The sequence below is a fragment of the Juglans regia genome, chromosome 16 (assembly GCF_001411555.2).
Source record: "Juglans regia cultivar Chandler chromosome 16, Walnut 2.0, whole genome shotgun sequence".
NCBI classification, from domain to species: Eukaryota; Viridiplantae; Streptophyta; class Magnoliopsida; order Fagales; family Juglandaceae; genus Juglans; species Juglans regia.
Genome location: NC_049916.1, coordinates 4,741,668 through 4,760,778, shown reverse-complemented (window position 1 = coordinate 4,760,778; position 19,111 = coordinate 4,741,668). Strand labels below are relative to the sequence as shown.

General features: G+C 35.6%; 2 protein-coding genes across 2 annotated transcripts; one reads left to right on the top strand and one right to left on the bottom strand.

The window, feature by feature from the left end:
- Positions 1 to 5,373: 5,373 nt before the first annotated feature.
- LOC108997276 (heat stress transcription factor A-1b-like) lies at positions 5,374 to 11,881 on the top strand. The gene is made up of 3 exons (XM_018973471.2): positions 5,374 to 5,732; positions 9,992 to 11,296; positions 11,678 to 11,881. Exons 1-2 carry the CDS (start codon positions 5,496 to 5,498, stop codon positions 11,255 to 11,257), a joined length of 1,503 nt encoding a protein of 500 aa, XP_018829016.2. The 5' UTR covers positions 5,374 to 5,495; the 3' UTR covers positions 11,258 to 11,296; positions 11,678 to 11,881.
- Positions 11,882 to 12,295: 414 nt separating this feature from the next.
- On the bottom strand, positions 12,296 to 17,648 carry LOC108997244 (syntaxin-22-like). The gene is made up of 7 exons (XM_018973430.2): positions 17,351 to 17,648; positions 15,428 to 15,521; positions 15,031 to 15,170; positions 14,783 to 14,857; positions 13,666 to 13,820; positions 13,414 to 13,514; positions 12,296 to 12,645 (listed from the first exon to the last, which is right to left on the bottom strand). The coding sequence occupies exons 1-7, from the start codon at positions 17,530 to 17,532 to the stop codon at positions 12,580 to 12,582; spliced, it is 813 nt and encodes a 270-aa protein (XP_018828975.1). The 5' UTR covers positions 17,533 to 17,648; the 3' UTR covers positions 12,296 to 12,579.
- Between the last annotated feature and the right edge of the window lie 1,463 nt (positions 17,649 to 19,111).

Sequence of the window (19,111 nt, the reverse complement as noted above, 5' to 3'; positions counted from 1 at the left end):
GGTGATTCATCTCAAGTGATCAATGTTGTACACCATAACAGTTTGGAGGATAGATTCTCTAACCCTTTTATTGTAGACATTATGGATTTGGATGGAAGCTTAGACATTTTAAAAGGGAAGCTAATCAGGTGACCCATGTTTTAGCAAGAGAAGTTGTTTTGCTTCCTGTTGAGATATCAATGTTATTGCCCCTTGTATTCATGCTATTGTAATGGCTGAATGCCAACATGAATCTCTCTAATCTAATTGAAAGTTTTTTTGCTTAAAAAAAACTACTAAAATAAAATAAAAAAAACTTTAAAAAATATAATATATTAGTTGGAATAATTTGAAACCTCCATAGACCAGAGTGCCACCCCATCAGCAGGCCATCCACATGGTGGCTGGAAATCGACCATCAAGAAGATCGATTGGTTCTGGCCACCCTGGTGGTGGATAGAACATGGCGATTGTCTGTCTTTTTCTTTTTCTTTTTTTAATTTTTGCTTTTTAAATAATAAATTTTTTTAATAAAACAACTGATTTGTTTTATATAAAATTATATATGACAGACGAGAGTTTGTGATTGCATTACATGTTTTGCATTAATGTTGATAGAGGAAAAGTTGACAAGAAACATATTTTTAAACAACTAAAACCAAAACATGCTATTTGAAAAAAAAAAAATGGAGTGCATTCAGATAATCCAAAACTAGGTATAGTAAAATGGATGTGTAACTAAATTTATCTCTTAATTATTAATCTCTTATTATATATTGGCGTGGTATTGATAAATAAGTGAAAAATAATAAATAAAATTTTAATCATTTAATAGTATCTAGGAGAAGGTGAAAAAATTCATTGTTAAAAAGACGATAAATAACATTATTCTAAATTTAAAGTTGGATTCTTCGTATAAAATAAATCATATTTTTTTCGATATTTTCTAAGCAATGATTGGATTGACCAAAAATGTGATAACCCAAACTTAGCCAAGTTTTCGTCTGTATTTCATCGCCAATTTATTATTTATTTTGGGCCATGAATTATGTATAGAATATTTAGAAGTCTTGGTCCTCATTATTTCTTCAGTGCACTAGGCACCCAAAGCCCATGAGATAGGCCACCTAAGCCTTAGAATTTCGGCCAGCCCATTTGGGCTTAAGCCCAAAAATCTCAAGGACCAAGGGGTAAGCCCAACACGTTGTGACCTTGCCACTTATCACGCATGCACAACCCAACGAACCTGGACGTGATAATGGGTTAAACAGGAGAGAAGCTTAGGGTTTTCAAAACTCAAAAGCCTTGCACACCTACCATGGTGAAAAGCCACTTGGCTTGCCAAATGTCACTCATGCATGGAGCTTCTAGAAGATTATCATGAGGACACCGAGGGCTGGCCAAAGGGCCACTCTGCCAACACGCCCACTCAACCACCAACCACCACCACCACCTTATGCAACTTGTCAAAAGTGATGAGTCCCAAGGGGGATATGTAGGGCTGTACAAGAAACTGTAAAACCGATCGGGACCGACTCAGACCGGCTGCCGGAGCTTGAAATCGGCCTAGAACCGGTCGGCTGGCGGTTAGATTTGGCCAAAACCGATGTCCAGCTATTCGGTCCCTGTTTAAGCCTGGACCGAACCTCTAAACCGACTGATACTTCAAATGTTTTTTTTTTTTAAAAATTATACATATATGAGACAACGCCGTTTCACTTAAGTGAGTGAAACGGTGTCGTTTTGGGACTTAGTGTTTGAAAAAATATAAAGGAAACGGTACCGTTTGGCTTAAACCAAACTGCGCCGTTTCACTCTAGGGTTTAAACACAACACTCACCCTTCTTCTTCCTCGTTTCTTCTCCTTCTTTTTGATTTTTCACAGCGCCGCCCCCGCCTTTCTCTCAATCTCTCTCTCTCTCACGGCGCGAGGCGCACGCAGCTGTCTCTCTCTCAGTGTCTAATGGCGCACCTAATCGCAGCCACCTCTGTCGCCATCTCTCTCTCTCTCACACAAATCGCACCTCGCGGCTCGCGACATCATCTCTCTCAAATCGCAGCCACCTCTGTCGCCACCGAAGATGCCGACAAACCGACCAGCGTTACGCCGATACTGATGTAGACGGTTTTCTCTCCATTCACCGACCGGTTTTGGTCGAGATTCACACCATTTCAAAATATCGGTGTGGTTTTGGTTTTGGACCAAAACCGAACCTTCAGTTTTCACCCCTAGGGATATGCATGGGAAATTGCGCATGGAAAAACTAAAAGGGTGATTTCAAGGGATTTCCTTGAGAAAGATCAAGGGACAAAATGGCATTTCGGTTTCCACAAGCAACACACCTACCCAAGAGATTTTTAGCCACTTTTCACCAAGTCTCACTCACTCTTTGGGTAGATAGACCTTCTAGAAGAACAATTATCTGGAAGTGTAAGAGACGCCAAAGGCTTTGGGTAGTGAAAGAGTCACCTAGGGAATATGCAAAGGAAGAGGAAGGATCCTCATGGGGAAAAGAGAGAGGGGATGACACCATGCACTCACCGCACAACTATACCACTTGGCATGCATGCACACACCCACTTTCTTGGGAGATGAATGGACTTTGAGGATTTTATGCTTTTGCATCTAGGGTACATTAAACCTGGACAGAATGGAAGGGACTTAGAGGACTTTAGGGTTTGGCTTGGGGCAAGACACACACCACATGTCCATGTCCAATGTGGCCCTTGATCTTTCCAAAGTCATCCAATGATGCAAGAAGATGAAGGGGTTTCAGCCAAGGGAAGGGGCACACGCCACACGGCTTACATGCAATGGTCCATAAGCAACCAATGAGATTCGTTAGAAAAAATCTATAAAAGGGGGGAGAAGCCACACGCCCAATGGCTTTTTCTATGTCATTTTCAGATTTCACTCTTACTCTCTTCCAAGTTTCAAACACCATTTTTTGACACTTTCTCCTCAAGAAAACAAGCATTATTTTCTTCCCTCAAGCAAGATGTCACGACTCCAAGCAAAGAAGAATCACACGCTTACTTATAATAACTTACGACGGATTCATAGTAAGTAGACCCTCAACCTACATCGGCTAATATTTGTATATGGTTGCGTGAACTTTGCATCTTGGTTGCTATTGTATATACTTGTTACGTCATAATTACATGAATATATATATATATATATCTTCAGTTTGTACAAGAATATGCCATGATCACATGTATATAGTATTCGGCTAGTGTAATGATTTGCTATAATCAAGTGTGTATAATGTTTCGGTTGGTATGCTAGTTTTGCCATTATCTACCATCTATAAGTGATTCGAGTTTGCTCATGTCAAAAGATGATTTTTACATGCTTTGTGAGCCTTGGAAGTTTCAGCCATGTCTATGTGTATATGTTCGGATTGATCATTGTCATTTCGTTTATTATATATTTGAAGTGTTTGCCTATGTAATATGTTATGCATATGAAAGTTCTATTGTTGTTAAACTATAAACCCCGAAATGTGCTATACTTGTTTTCATGCATACACAACATCTCATATGTCAGATGTTTTATGAAAAGAAAAGAATGTCTCAAATCTCATGTCACATACATTTGGATAAACAATGTTTTTCAAAAGAGGAGTTAGTACATGTTTTTATCACGACTTCAAATGCTAAGATTGGGGAATGTCCTGGTAAAACTCCTATGTCCACTCTGGAGTGCATAAGAATGGAGTTATAACCCCTGAGTCGACAAAGAACTATTGACGTATCTCGAATGAATCTTTTTGGAAAGGGTGTTGGAGCGAGGTAACACCTTCCACTTGTGGGTGCCAAGAATAAGGCAAATAACTTGACGAAGTACTGTCGTATTATAATGAATATGAACATGATGTATTCACTACGGTGTACGGACTGTTGGCGATGCGGTAACTAGCAAGAACACACGGTGCACAGGGGAACCATGATGTGTCCACCTATATGTTATATGAAATGAACAAGGTCATGAGCTCATATGATATGATATGATATGTGTAACGATCAATATGAAAAAGATGTCAAAGATGCTTTTCTGAAAAGTCTAAGGATCTTAATTTCATGTTCTGAAAAAGGTCAAGTTGCCAAGTCAAGTTTTACATCAAGTAAATGTCCACGCATTCATATCATGGTTTATCATTGTATGCTTATATTATTTGTTGTACGTTGTGTGTTTACTTGCTAAAATTTTTCGAAATCTCATTGTGATAGTTTCTACTACCATTCTCCATTCGAAATGGTAGAAGTCGTGATAGGACATGAAGAGATCCCATATGGGAAAACGCAAGAGGTCGGTACTCCCGACAGTGAAGAGCACCTCCTTGGTAGATAGACTAGAACCTGCTGACTATTTTATCACTAAGGTTTTGTAGCTATTGGAGGAGTTAAAGTGGTTGCTTATTCAGGGCAAGGATAAAAATTAAAAAAAAAAATGAGAGAGAGAGAGAGAGAGCCCTGCTATTTTGAAAGGGACCATATTACTTGATTATATTGGAAATAAATTAAGGTTTAAGCTTTATGGAATGGTCCATTGTTTTGGAAAAAATGTTAAATACTTATTTGGATTGTTTTGAAAAATGTTACGACATGAAAGACATTTGGATTATGATTAGTTTTATGGTACCATATTCTAATGCAATTACTTGAAGCACTGCTTAGTTACACATGAGTTTTAAATGTTTCCGCTACAATTTATTGCATACTGCTAATGCAAATAGGTGTATTGCATCCTAACTGTCATGAACGAGGTATGTAATTTTAAATTACATATCCCGACGTTTTAGTCTCTGTCCAATCCTAAGCGGAGGGCTAAAGGCGTTGCAAAAAATAAGGAAATTTTTCTTAGTTTTCAGTGTTTCATATAAAGTTATAAACTACTACGCCTAGTTTGAATATAGAGATCATCTCATCTCAATATTCTAACACTATAAATATAAACACTTTTTAATTTTAAATTTTTAATTTTTTAATCTAATAATTATCTAATTATTACAAATTTTTCAAAATTTCAAACAAAACATAAAAAATAATTAAACTTTTTTAATTAATAAAATACAAGATATATTAAATAATTATATTCTAATAATATTTTAATTTTATAATATATTTTTGAGTAATGCTACATACAGTCATAGAATGCTTAAAGCCTTAAACGCCGTACAGTCGTTTTGAAAAAGAGTGAGGTTCACTATTTAAAAATTAATTTCTTTTTATGTGGATCTCATTTTTATTCACTTTTTTTAAAATAACTGCACGACATTTAGACACTCACAACTACAAATATCATTTTCCTATTTACAAATTAACTCACTATTATTAATAAATTATCTAAACTCGTACATATCAATCGTTAACTATAGGTAGCAGCTCACTTGGAACACTCGCTTCACTTTCCCCAAAACCCCCAAAGGGCCAAAACCCTCTTGCTTCGAATTTCGTCCCCAACCCCCCCTCTCTCTCTATCTCTCACACACACACACGCAAGAAGAAGAAGAATGGCAGATGTTAATGATGCCGGATCTTCGACGACGGCGACGACGGATACATTGCCGCCGTTTCTGAGGAAGCTTTACGCCATGGTGGACGACCCGGAGACCGACTCGGTGGTTTCCTGGAGCGACGGAAACAACAGCTTTGTGGTCTGGAACCCGCATGAGTTCGCCGCCAAGCTTCTGCCCAAGCACTTCAAGCACAAGAACTTGGCCAGCTTCATCCGGCAGTTGAACACTTACGTCGGTTATCTTTATCTTTTTTTGTTCTGACTTCTTTCTCTAACTATCTGGATTAATTTGAGAATTTCATTAGGATCCGGTATAATTAATCTAAATCAAGCTAAAAGTTTTTAGAATCTTGTCCACTTAGAAATTACTATGGTACCAACTTTAATGGATTAGTTTTCCAAATTACCAAAGGAAAAGGTATGCTGTGCTTGCAAATTTTTATTAGCTGTGTTTTGTGTTTTTGAAATTCTACTAAATAATGTAACGCCATTGAGCTAGTCTTCTTCGGTTGACCAATCTATTACCATTGTCTTGTACCGTTTGTATGATTTCTTATTGACCAAATTCAGTGTTCTGTAGGTTGTAGCTATATTTCATCAACATAATTATTTGAACTGAAGATACTTGTCCCAAAAAAAAAAAAAGTTGTTAGCAATCATTTAGGAAGAAGATAACATCAAGGTTTTCGGTCAATCATCTAGGAAGGGCAAAATAAACTTCATCTATACCTTTAAGAAAGAGAGTACAAAGGCTGTAGGTTTTACTTCTTTTTGTGCAAGTAAAAAATCCCCCCGCGGGGGGGGTGGATTTTTTAAAATAGGGGGAGACTGGAGAGTGTGAGTGGGGGGTTGGGGATGAGTTTTTCTTACATCCAGTAAACCATTGGAAAAAATACATGCCAATCGCTGACAGTTTAAGTTCCTTGCTTGATTATAAATTTGTCAATATGATGAAATTTCTCTCCAATTAATTACAACCCACATAATTACTACACTAGCACAACCACTACTACACTGTTGTAGCATCTAACCTTTTGTGTTTCTTTGCACCCTTTTCTTCCCTTCCAATTTCTGTTAGTTCTATTGCGCTCATTATCCGCATATAAGGTGGCATTTTCCTAGTGTTTGCTATCATCTTGCAAAGATATGACTTCTTCTTCCTTATTCATATTTTATTGTCATGCTTTGGCCAAACTTAATACCACGTTCCATTAACTCTATGAGCTACATGCTTGACCAATCTATAACTTTTCTCTTGTTTTAAGTATATTGAGGTTAATAAAAAAATTATTATTTTCTAGTTTGATTTGCTCATTTTAGGACATTTTTCTTTCAAATCATTCATTCACAGGGTTAAAATTCACCTCCATCATTGCACTTATCAAATATTTCCAACAAATGCATGCACCGTGGTAGTTTATTAATCATGATTTCAAACTTGCAGGTCGGCTTATACTTTGAGTGGGTACACTCGACTTGGCCATTTTTGGGTTAACTTGGCAAAAACTCGGTGTTTCTATAACTGAGACTTCATCGTAAGTTAGCAGAGTCCACTCAAATTTTCACCAAATTTATACCATATTTTTCTGCAGTGAATACATCATGTGTTGAATGCCTATAGATCTACTATTCTTAAATAATATAGCTCTAATGATTTGGGCATTTGTTTGTGTCATGTTGTTGCTGTGGCACATTACATATGAAGTAAGATTGGAGAAATAGATGATGATTTTAGTTTGTAAGGAAGTTGCAAGAAATGAAAGAAGAAAAAAATATAGCTTGATAGTTTTGTATTTAGAACATGATTTTTTTAATCATAGAGTATGCGAAATACGTGTTTGGTTAAGTATTTTGGATGTTGTGATATTCCATATGATATGGATAAGGGTAGGCGGTGTATGGGATCCCACATTGCTTGGGAAGGAGAATTTCTTGCACTTTATAAAGTTTCAATGGGGCTCCAATTGTATAATTGACTAGTCCTTTTGGAGTATAGGCCATGTGGTTTGGGCCTTCCATTGGGGCATTACAATGGTATCAAAGACTATCCCTACTAGAAATGTGGGACTTGAGCTGTGTCACCTACAATGGATAGGCCCGACGAGAACGTCGGGAATTTAAGGGGGGTAGATTGTGATACCCCATATGATATGGATAAATGTAGGTGGTGTATGAGATCCCACATTGCTTGGGAAGGATAATTTCTTGCACTTTATAAGGTTTCAATGGGGCTCCAATTATATCATTGACTAGTCCTTTTGGAATATAGGTCATGTGGTTTGGGCCTTCCATTGGGGCATTACAGATGTACTCTTTCATGTTGGACTAGGTGTCTTTCCATGGAGAGAGTTTGCAATCTAGAAGATTTTTTTTTTTTTTTTCCTTTTGGTTTCACAATAGAATATGTGAAATTTAACTTTTTAGTGGAGTAGGTGGGCAAGTGGGAAGGGTAACTCAAATTTAATTGAGAATTTACCAGAATCTCATATAAACTGAAGCAACTGAAAGTTCAAGCCAAGGAAGCATGGGTATTTTCATTCACAAAGAAAAACATGCCACTCCAGTATTTAATGAAAGTCAATTAGAAATGAATTGAAGCAACCACTTCTAATGCTGACCTGTTTGCTCATAAAACTAAGAAGGTAAAAGTACGAAGGTAAACTTTTATACTTGATGTAGTCTGTCCCTCTCTCTCTCTCTCTCTCAATGATGATATGACAGATTTGATGTTTCCAAAATAGTTATTGGACAAAAAAGTGTTATATGCTGTTTACTCATAATTTTATACTTGCTTGTTTCTTTTGTGAATGAAAGATAACCCTAATTCCTTGGGCCTAATCAGATTCACAGTTAATTTTGATTTATGATTAAGATTATCTAGTATATGTACTTATAAAAAAAGTATCTCGTATATATATGTCTGTTTAATCTCCATATCAGATGCTGAAGATTGCTTCCTTTTAGTTTTATTCTCATGCTTATGATCTGGGATGAAGAAAGTAATATGAACATGCACATGCATCCTACTGTGTTTTTCATTGTCATCTTCTAGCAATAGATTTTCCTTGTACGTGGATTGTGCATTTTAGCAGTTTTAATGATTATTACTTAACAAGAATGTTCTAGCAATAGAAACTTGTGAGACTTCATTGCATGTCAAAGGCATACAAAAACATGATCTAGTGCCCTATTCTGGTAGTTCAAGGAATATTGTTCATTGTTTTTTCCCTAATAATCAATCTAATTCAATCTTCTTTTTGATAAATAAACAGAAGCCTATGCATTCCTCTTCTTTTTGATAACAATGCATACAATACAATCTTCAGATACAGGAAACATGAAAATTAATATGACTTCTGTCTTAGAGAAGCTTATGGATCTGACACTGTCAAATTATGTCTTGTCTATCCTTTTTGTACCCCTTTCTTTTTTGTTTTTCCTTGTCAAGGTCTTGGGGAAATTGCTTTTCTAGATAACATTCCCATATCTCAAACTTTTTAATACCTTATCTGAGGACACTTTACATGATTCTACTGTTTCTCACCACCATTTAAGTATCAAAATTTGAAAAGTAAAGTTGCTTTAATAGTGGTCATATCTACCAGTTCCTTTTTTTTTTTTTTTTTTAATAACAAAAGGCTCAACCCATATCTGCCCATTCCATAATTGGGTGTAGTGTGCAAGAATGAATATTTTTTGTCATAGCTGCCAATTATCTTAGGCTAGCTCCACCATGGAAATATTTTCTAGGGGAAAAACATTTTTTAATAAAAAATATATTTTAGAAAATTGGTTGGTTTTCATATGATTTCCCAGTGTTTGGGGCATTTTGAAGAATCTATAAATTGTACTTTTCTTTTGTTGCTGGCAACTGGCCGGTTCTGTCAGTGGCTGGGCAAGGAATGGATAAGGATAGTCAATGACCGGTGGAGTCAGTTGGCAGTTGGATGGGATGGACGGTAGTGGTTGGAGGCCAAGCTCACTCAGGAAAATGACTTCATACCTAATTATTTTTTCAATCAATCATTGCGCCAAACACCATAGTTCTGTGAACAACTTTCTAAGTTCACATTAGATATTTCAGATCTGTTTGTAAATGGTGGCCCTTTAAAGACCAAATATAGTTAAAATTTATATATGGTCGTTCTTAAAAAGTGTGCTGAGGAAATAGGTGCAAAAATAAAATTAAAAGCAAATTAGTTCCATTGTTGTGCTGTGCAATAATGATTATGATAAGTGCCTGTGCTATCTATCTGCGGCCCCCACCTGCAGGAGGGAGGGGGGGATGAGTGCCTCTGCTGGCTGGGACGGTGGAACTCAGAAAAATTAACTATAATTTATGTCTTTAGAAATGTAACTAGTTGAGTTTAAATCTTGTTGTCTTAATTGACACTAGTATCAGAACGATAGAAACATGCTATTGGATTGAACCTTTTAGGTTTTTAGTACTATTTTCCTTTATATGATTAATTTTTCATTTTGGTTAAGCAGGGTTTTAAGAAGGTGGACTCAGACCGTTATGAATTTGCAAATGTGAAGTTTCTAAAAGGTCAATCGCACCTTCTGAAGAGTATTAGTCGGAGGAAACCGGTTCATGTACCAACTGAAGTACCGAGCTCCTCAGTTGGGGCATGTGTTGAGGTAGGGAAATTTGGGCTCGACGAAGAGGTTAAAAGACTGGAAAGGGACAAGAATGTTCTTATGCAGGAACTTGTTAAATTGAGGCAGCACCAGCAAGCAACTGATCATCAGTTGCAGAATGTGGGGCAGCGTGTGCAGGTACTGGAGCAGAGACAGCAACAAATGATGTCTTTCCTAGCAAAGGCTATGCAGAGTCCTGGCTTATTTGCCCAGTTTGTACAGCAGCAGAATGAAAGCAATAGGAACATTACTGGAGGGACTAAAAAAAGAAGACTCCCCAATCAAGAGGAAAGTGTAGCTGGTGAGAGTCGCACCAATGCTCCCGAGGGACAGATTATCAAGTACCAGCAGCCGTCAATGAATGAGGCTGCTAAAACCTTGCTGCGGCAGATTTTGAAGATGAATGGATCTCCTAGGGTGGAACCATTGATGAACAACCCAGATGCATTTCTTTTCGATGATGCTCCTTTTACCAATACGTTCGACCATGGAAATTCCTTGAATCGAGTTTCTGGAGTGACCCTTTCTGAGTTTCTGCCTATTTCTGCAGAGTTGTTTATGCCAGCAGAGCCGGAATTTCCCATTAGTTCTCCATCCACTGCAAATTCAGATATTCAATCTTCCTCTTATGCGATGCCTGATCATGCTATAGAAGCTCAATTCCCAAACCTTGATGTTTATAATTCTCAAGAAGAGACTGTTTTGCCCAACTTTACTGAACTGCAAGGGATCATGCCCAAAAGCACTGCAGAGATCCCTGATATGAACCTTGCGGGATCTGAGACTGGGAATGCAAGTTATGTGGATCCAATGTCTCTTTTGGATGGGTCAAGGCCCATAAAGACTGGTACTTTCTATCCACAAAATGATGTGGAGGCCTTGCTTGATGAGATCCCTGTACTTCCGGGGATTAATGATACTTTCTGGGAACAGTTTCTTACGGGGACTCCAGTCACTGAGGATGTAGATGAAATTATTTTGAGTTCACTAGATGGTGATGTGACCATGGATCATGGGTTACAGATGGGAAAGAAAAATGGGTTGGACAAGATTCAACATATGAATCGTCTTACTGAGCAGATGGGGCTTCTTGCGTCGGAAAGCAGAATGGGGTGACCTTACCAATTGTATGTGCATGTTTCTGGGCATCAAGAGGTAAACTTTTAAACCAGCCAATGCATGTAGTATTTTCCACTGATCCCACAGTTTCCTCGCTTGATCAGCCACTTTCTTGTTCCTTTGATTTCCTTCGTCAGCTTGGGATCTTGTCATGACGATAAGATTGTATTTATAAAGAAGCTGTCTCTGTGACCAGCTTGAGTTTTATTTTGTGAACCAAATATTTCTCTATTCAACTTCCCGTCTCTACTAAACATTATTAAGTATTACCAACATATGTACTTAAAAGCTCCTGAATTGCTTTATTTCTTCATGCAGATGTGAGTTTAAAAAATTTTGGTCTGAGCTGAAAATAATTAGACAAGCATATTACTATGCAGTTTCTGACTTTTGCATGTTTCTTTGACTCTTGCACAGGTTGATGCCTCGCACGGTTGGGCAGGCAAGGGCTTTCTTCAACGGCACATGACCAGTAATAATTTTGTTTTAACGGAACTTTTTACTAGTTATAATTTCTAGTTTAAGAAACTTTTTACTCTTACATCTGTATTTCATAATTCTGTGCGCATGTTTATTTCGGAAGGCTAATTGGATATAATAATGAATTACGTTTACTTATAAGCCATTGTGTAAAGCGCAAACATACGATTTATTGAAGGATCAATTACAATTAAAAAAAAAAAAAAGTAAAAAACATATATGTTTTTTGTCAATATAAATACTTTTTTATTGATCTATTTTTTTGTTTTTTAAAACGAAAAATGATAAACACACATCACTTTTCACAATGTTTTACACAAATTTTTTAAAAGGATGGGTATTTTTATAAAATACCTTATAAAACTAATATTATTTTACAAAAATGCCCTTATTTTACAACATATGTTGTGAAAATATGTTGTAAAATGTATTGTGTGGATATCATTACTCTGGTGAGATCTATTATAATTTTCAAAAAAAATAAAAACACCAATTTTTTTAGCCTGGTTGATGTGGAAAGCTTCTATATCAGCAATATGCTGGTTGCGAAAAAAATAAGACTTACAGATAGATTTTCTCATTCACAAATGAATTTTGCATGATTCTCTATAAAGTAGCCTCTTAAAAGAGGGTATGAGGCTATGAGCTCCAAATAGTTGGATTTTACATTGTTTGTCTTGTTTGTGTTACCGAGAGAATGCCAAAAACCTTTGTAATTAAGATAAGATCAGCACAAGTTGAGTAGGAGCTCTTGCTAACAAATACCACTGGGGACAGACAGTAGTCACAAGGAGCCTTGCCTCAAGATTGCATTCAAGTCAACACAACTGATTCTCTGTTCAGAATACTACGACTATGATGACAATGAGCAGAATGATTCCAAAGATCAACAGGAGCAAACAGGTCTGCATAAAAAGCTTATACATCAGAAAGGAGGGAAAAAGCTTTAGACGATACAGGACATAAGATGGATTGCTTCTACCTGAAGTTCAAGTAATACAATTGAACGCAAAAATGATACTAGATATAAACACAACATCAAGGGTTCGATTCTAGGCCAGATCTCAAAGCCACCATATTGGCCAAAGACATCAAGAATGGAAACAGGTATACACACACACACACACACACACAAGGGCTTTAGTAAGAGAGTGACCAAAGATATCAAAAGGAGGAAAAAAGGGAGATCAAAAGTACCTAACTTTAGAAACTAATGAGGGTTTCTATGACTGCTTTCAAGTTGAAGCAGGCAGCACAACACGAAGGCAAGATATGCCCCCACTTTCCAGAGATGAGATGAGATGGGTTTAGATAAAAGTTGAAAAAAATATTATTAGAATATTATTTTTTAATATTATTATTATTTTAGAATTTGAAAAAGTTGAATTGTTTATTATATTTTGTGTGGAAATTTAGAAAAGTTATAATGATGAGATGAGATGAGATGTTTGGGGCAACTAACTTTTACAAAGGCCAAGGAATTGTGTTTTGTCGCTTGAATTTAAGCTCACTTGCAGTAATATGGTTACTATCAATTACGACCAACATCCCAGTTCCAGCAAAGCAGAAACACAGCTCTATATGATCCAGTCATCTACATAAATTCTCTACGTAAAGACTAAAAAGCATAGAAAAAATGAAATAAAAAGAGAATTGCATTGATCAAAGTTTACCATAGATTGACTAGATTTTTGGGTCTTGGATGCTTTCAGAAGTTGTGAATTAGCAATTGTAGTAGCAGAATGAGAGCTTTCAATGTTAGAACTGATGTCATCTGAGAGGAGAGAAAGGAACACACTTTCAGCATTGTCATTATAGAGCATGCGTAGATTTCAAGAAACCAAGAGAAAGCTTATAAAAATATATATATATATATATATATATATATATAGTATAAATATCATTATCAAGAACAGAGGGCGTACCAATCATTGCACCTTGGCCATGAACCAGCACAGCGAGATCCTTAAAAATCTCATTTACCTCAAGTATCTGTTGCTGAATTTCCTGGATTCCCTGTTCTCTTTCTTCAATAATTGCTTCATTGAGTAAAATCTCATCCACCAGTATGACTTCTTGTCTGCACATAATGTAATAGAGAAACTGAGGTTGCAGTATTACACATACACACAAACAAAGGCCTTTCTATTTACAAAAGCATATCCAATACTTACACTCCAACAAGATATTGATTCAACTCCAACAGTAACTTGTAAATCCCAGAGCAAGATGTGCACAGTTATGATTATAAGCCCAGCTATTAATTGCACGATGTTAACTATCAACAGCAGACTGGTGGATAATGAACTCATTTCAGTTCATCTTTCCATGCACCTTTTCAAATTCTTGAATAATAACTTTCCTAACCCTAGGCCACTGATTAAGAAATCACAGACATGTTTGTATATCCATCCCAAGTCATGTATTCTATGGAGTAATCTTAACGGTGTTTAAGAGAACTTCTTCTGTTACCCAGGATGATGATGTGTCCAGGAACTCAAGAATGATACCCACATTGAAGACTGATAGAGGCAGCATTGAAGACTCTACAAACTCAAAATCTTCCCTTATATTCCAGGAATGCCCTATAATTTGTGAAGAGTTATCTGCTTCATGGGATTGGGATTGCCTGGGATACTCAAAGCCAGAGATATAAAGCTGACAGGCATAGGTTGTGGTTTGACAGTTGAGGGGGAAAAAAAATTAAGTCTTAGCAGTTAATATATACTCCACTAGTCTAGGAGCATTACAAGAAAATACAAGCTACAAACCATCAATCAATTTTCCTTTAACCTGCTCTTAACACAAAGCAACCCCTTTATATGTCCCAGTTTCTTTACGTAACTAGGATTCTGAGTTTAGAATAGACCACTGGCTTACCCTCTACCAGGAGGAGAAGAGAATATAGGGAAGAATACATTTAGAGCTTTTGTTCCCTCCCATGGCACAGTGATAAAATGAAATAATTCTCTTGAGACAATAAAATTTACCAAATTAAAGGTTAAATAGTATTAACAACATACTTTGAGAAACGATGCTGACCTTTCAGATTTCAGAAGAAGAGGTTGTCGTACGGGAGACCTAGATGAACTTATATCCAGCTCATGGGCATCATAGCTGTATGGATATATCAAATTTAAGGCATGCAAAATAATTTTTTTTAATCAGAAGTGACTGTTATATGTATGTACAAGTCCGTGTGTGTGTGTGCGCGTGCATGTGTGGACACGTGTGCTTGCGCAATCAGATATGAATATGCAGAGCTGATCAAGTTGTTTAAAGAAAATTACCTTGATGGAAGAACTTCTTTGGGGACAAAAGGAGAATATGTTGTTTCCCTCTCAGCTGCAAGCTTTTGAGCCTTCTGAAATTCCCTAAGAACCGACTGGAAATCTTTTGCAAGTTTAGCATCAGCAATCTTCTTGGAAACCTGGAGTTTAATGAGTAAATGTCAAGGAATAAGAACATAAAGCCCAGCACAAGAAAAGAAAAACAGATAAATATTAAAAGACTCCCTCAGGGATATTTAAAAATGCATGTTGGAGGAAAGGTACAATGTAAGCATTTCTTAGAGAAGGAAGGAAGGAGGAGGAGCATGTGTTGGTGAACCAAGAGACCAGAGAGAGGGAGAGAGAGGGCCTTATCCACTGACCAAGTGTCCAGAAATAATATCAGATATGCACTTACACTAACTTCCAAATGCTGATCAGTTTCGCTAGCCTGCTTAAGTTTAGCTGAAGTATCTGTCACCAAATGCCCAATGTGTAACCTCATCTTGTGCCTGCCAGTTAAGTTAATCCAATGTAAATACCAGAGAGGAACAAGATTGATGCTGCAGCAATCCTTCCCTAAAATTAATTACCTTATAAAAAATCAATTGAGATTTTTAAACAGTGAAAAACTAAAGTTGTTGTTATCTATAAAAGTCTTCAAATGATTTATTATCTATCAATAAATTGCAAAAAAACCAGAAAGCACACAAAGGGAAACAACTGAAAAGGCAAATTCATTTGCTTTAATTAGCAACGTATCTTCCATCCCTAAGGAAATCATAGATAACAATAAAAATAATAATGGTAATAATAATAATAACAATACTTAGCTGTTTTAGCCATTCGTTTAGTGTACAATATCTGGTTTTTTTTTGTTTCATTCATTCCCATTCTCATAACCTATCTTTAATTAAAGCCATTTCACTGAGAAAGAGAAAAATCTCTTTTAGGCATAAATATTATGGTTTTATTATTACTACTCCAAGAATATAACAATCTAGAACGCAAAGTAACATGTCAAATAACATGATTTATTTTTCCAAATATTGTAAGGCACTGATGGCAATCATACCTTTAACAACATATTTCTTTTTCTCAAGCTCCAATTTTGGAACATTAAGCTCGTTTGGATACTTGGAGTATCTGAGAATTCTATGAATAGTAGTGAAATGGTTTTAATTAAGATATTTTATTGGGTTTTGGGAAAAAAGAGAAAAAAAATTGAATAAAAATATTACCAAGTGAAAAAATTGTTTGAATATAGTTTTTTAATGTTATTTTTATCTTGAAATTTGTAAAAGTTGTATTGATTTTTGTGTTTGGATAATGATTAGGTAATGATTAGATGAAAAAGTTAAAAATTTGAAATTAAAAAATATTTTGTGTTTGAGTGCTGTTTGGAAATGAAATTATAAGAAGTTTTGAGAATTTTGTTTCTCATCTCTGTATCCAAACGAGCAAGAAGACAGTTCAGTGAAGGGCGCACTTACAATCAGTCGTATGGGAAAGGAGCAGAGCTTGAGGTAGCCAAAGTAGGAATGCAGTGTAACAATAATGTAGCCAAGGAGGATCCCCAAATCCATGATAGGAGTTTTAATCAAAAGATCAAACCCCCAAAAATAAGAATGTCTTTAATTAGTAAAATATTATTATGAGTTTCAAAAGGGAAAAAGGATTTGGGGGACGGAGGCCTCAACCCACGTCCACAGCAATCTTAATTGTACTTTTTTCTTTTATTCCAGGACAGAACATGCTATTCTTTGAGGGATCTTTCATATGTGCCACATATATAAACCCAAAACACAAAAGATTGCAAAACTTAGAGATATAGAAAAACAAAACTAACCATCTTTACTAGATAAGCAATCCATCAGAACTAATCCACCAATGCATTGAAAAGGTTGAGTAAAACAGAGATGAACCTATCAAGCTGTTATACCTTATCCCCACATAGATTCAACAAAAATATAACTTGTATTGTTTAACCACTCCAGCTCTGCGCAGCGATATATTACTAAAGTGATTGATAACACATGAAACAAAAAAACACAAGGAAAAAAAAATTGGAAATCATCAGACATCAAGAGGGCATAAGCACTCATGATATGAGTCATATCAATTTCCTTTCTTCTTCTTTTGGTATGTACAGAAACACTCATATCCATTCATCGTGAACACGAAAGGTTTCTGAAAACCAAGAAGCATATGTCAAAAAGTAAAAACTCGTAGCTTGTTATGCAGTAAAAGGGCATATTTTGAAGGTCCCCAAGAGAACTAAGAACGCAACAATAAGGTGCAGGGATTTCCAGCACAATGTACAAACAAGGAAAACACTCACAGCTTGTCACGGTGTTCGAGGGTGTCCTTTGGAGTTCCGAGGGAATTAACGAGGCGAGAGAAGGAAGACACGGCAGTGTTGACAAGGAAAATCCCAGAAGCCACGGCCTGAGAAGGGTCTTTCTGCTGCTGTTGTTGTCGTCGTGGCCGGCCACTGCCGACCTCAATATCTCGGAAACTCATATTTTGAGAAAAACAGAATTGGGAAGTTAGTTTTACATAAGAGAATCAGGAGTCGAAGTTAAAAAATACAGGCGTTTTGTTGGAATTGGAGAGCTGGGTTGAGAGAGGTTGGGGTGTAACGCGTTGTCGGTGTTGTGAGGCTCTTTTGTACCTTCAATGCCCACCTTGAAAGAAACTCCCGTGGGCCCCGATAACGCTTGTATATTCTTCTTCTTGAATTTTTATTGTTTTGTTTTTTGGTAATTTAATTTAAATTTGATAGCGACCATTTTTTTTTTTTTTTACGTCTATGTTTTTTCCCCCTCTCCGAAGGTATCTATTTTTGATGAAATAGTATCTATTTTTGAAGGTATATCGAGCTGTATTACATTAGATTACGTTCTAAGTTTTTTAATGATCAATACAATGAAACCATAAAAGACTTAATTAATTATAAAAACAATGCTACTTTAATCATCTTTATTCATATATTTCATAAGATGTACCCTCTCAAATATATCGTTTAAAGTTATTGTTAATATATTTTATTTTTTTAATATTTAAAAAAGTTACTACTAGTGAATTTATGTGTATTTTTAGTAAATTATTTTTAAAATTATTTTTTTTTAAAAGAAGAAAAATAAACTAGCGGTCACGCTCAACAGTAAGAGCCAGGTGGCCGACAAGTAGGACCTTATTTCATATAGCTTTATAGGTTAATCAGAAATAAAAAGTCACTTAAAATATGTTATATTAATTAAGTCATTTTTATATGATACATGAAATAATAAATGTTGTAAGACTATGGGTTATGTTCCTCTACTCTAGATCTCAACATTTGAACAAAAGCTTCAGGTCAACTGAGTTCTATAAAATATACCATTAAAAAATGTTTATTTTTGTCCAAACCTATCTAACTTTGATCAATCAAATATATATATATACACAAAAATGATAGACCTACTACTTGTTAACAATTTATTTACAACTATGAATTAAAATAATATATTTTTTAAATTTAAGTTTGACTAATTTGATATTTTTAAATATTTAAAAAATATTATTTTATTAAGAATTATAAATTAGTTGTGATTGGATTGTAAGCCTATCATATATATATATACACACATATAGAAATACTTCACTTATAGAAGACGAAAACTGTGGTAACAAATATCACTTGAAAGTTACATCTCGACCAAAACAATAAAAATCTTATTACCCACCAACTGATTATTTACAACAAATATATGGTAGACCAATTTTGTCTAATTTTATTGCCCCTAGTGCTAGAGAAATATTTAGTCATATAGGAATTATAAAAATGTATGCCCATAATATAATGTAGATTGATGTAGTACGTCATATTGTAAAAATAATATTATTATAAAGTAGATATAACGGATTAGATATAATGGATTACATGAAATTACGTCAGTTTATAACTTTACTTTTGTGTAATCTCTTTATAATTATCGAGTTTTTCACGAAATAATAGTTAAAATAATGTGTTTATTATCCCAAACTCTCTAATTTTTTTCTTCGCCCATTTAAAGTTTAAACTCATGCATTTTCATCTCACACTACTCTTTCTTATCTT

Excerpts from the sequence above, each read along its gene's own strand:
- LOC108997244 (XM_018973430.2), bottom strand. The coding sequence starts at position 17,532 with ATGAGTTTCCGAGATATTGAGGTCGGCAGTGGCCGGCCACGACGACAA. Across the intron at positions 13,821-14,782 it reads CTTCTTCTGAAATCTGAAAG|ACAAGAAGTCATACTGGTGG; the intron begins GTCAGCATCGTT and ends CATTATGTGCAG. Across the intron at positions 13,515-13,665 it reads TGGCCAAGGTGCAATGATTG|ATGACATCAGTTCTAACATT; the intron begins GTACGCCCTCTG and ends CTCTCCTCTCAG.
- LOC108997276 (XM_018973471.2), top strand. The coding sequence starts at position 5,496 with ATGGCAGATGTTAATGATGCCGGATCTTCGACGACGGCGACGACGGAT. Across the intron at positions 5,733-9,991 it reads TCCGGCAGTTGAACACTTAC|GGTTTTAAGAAGGTGGACTC; the intron begins GTCGGTTATCTT and ends TTGGTTAAGCAG.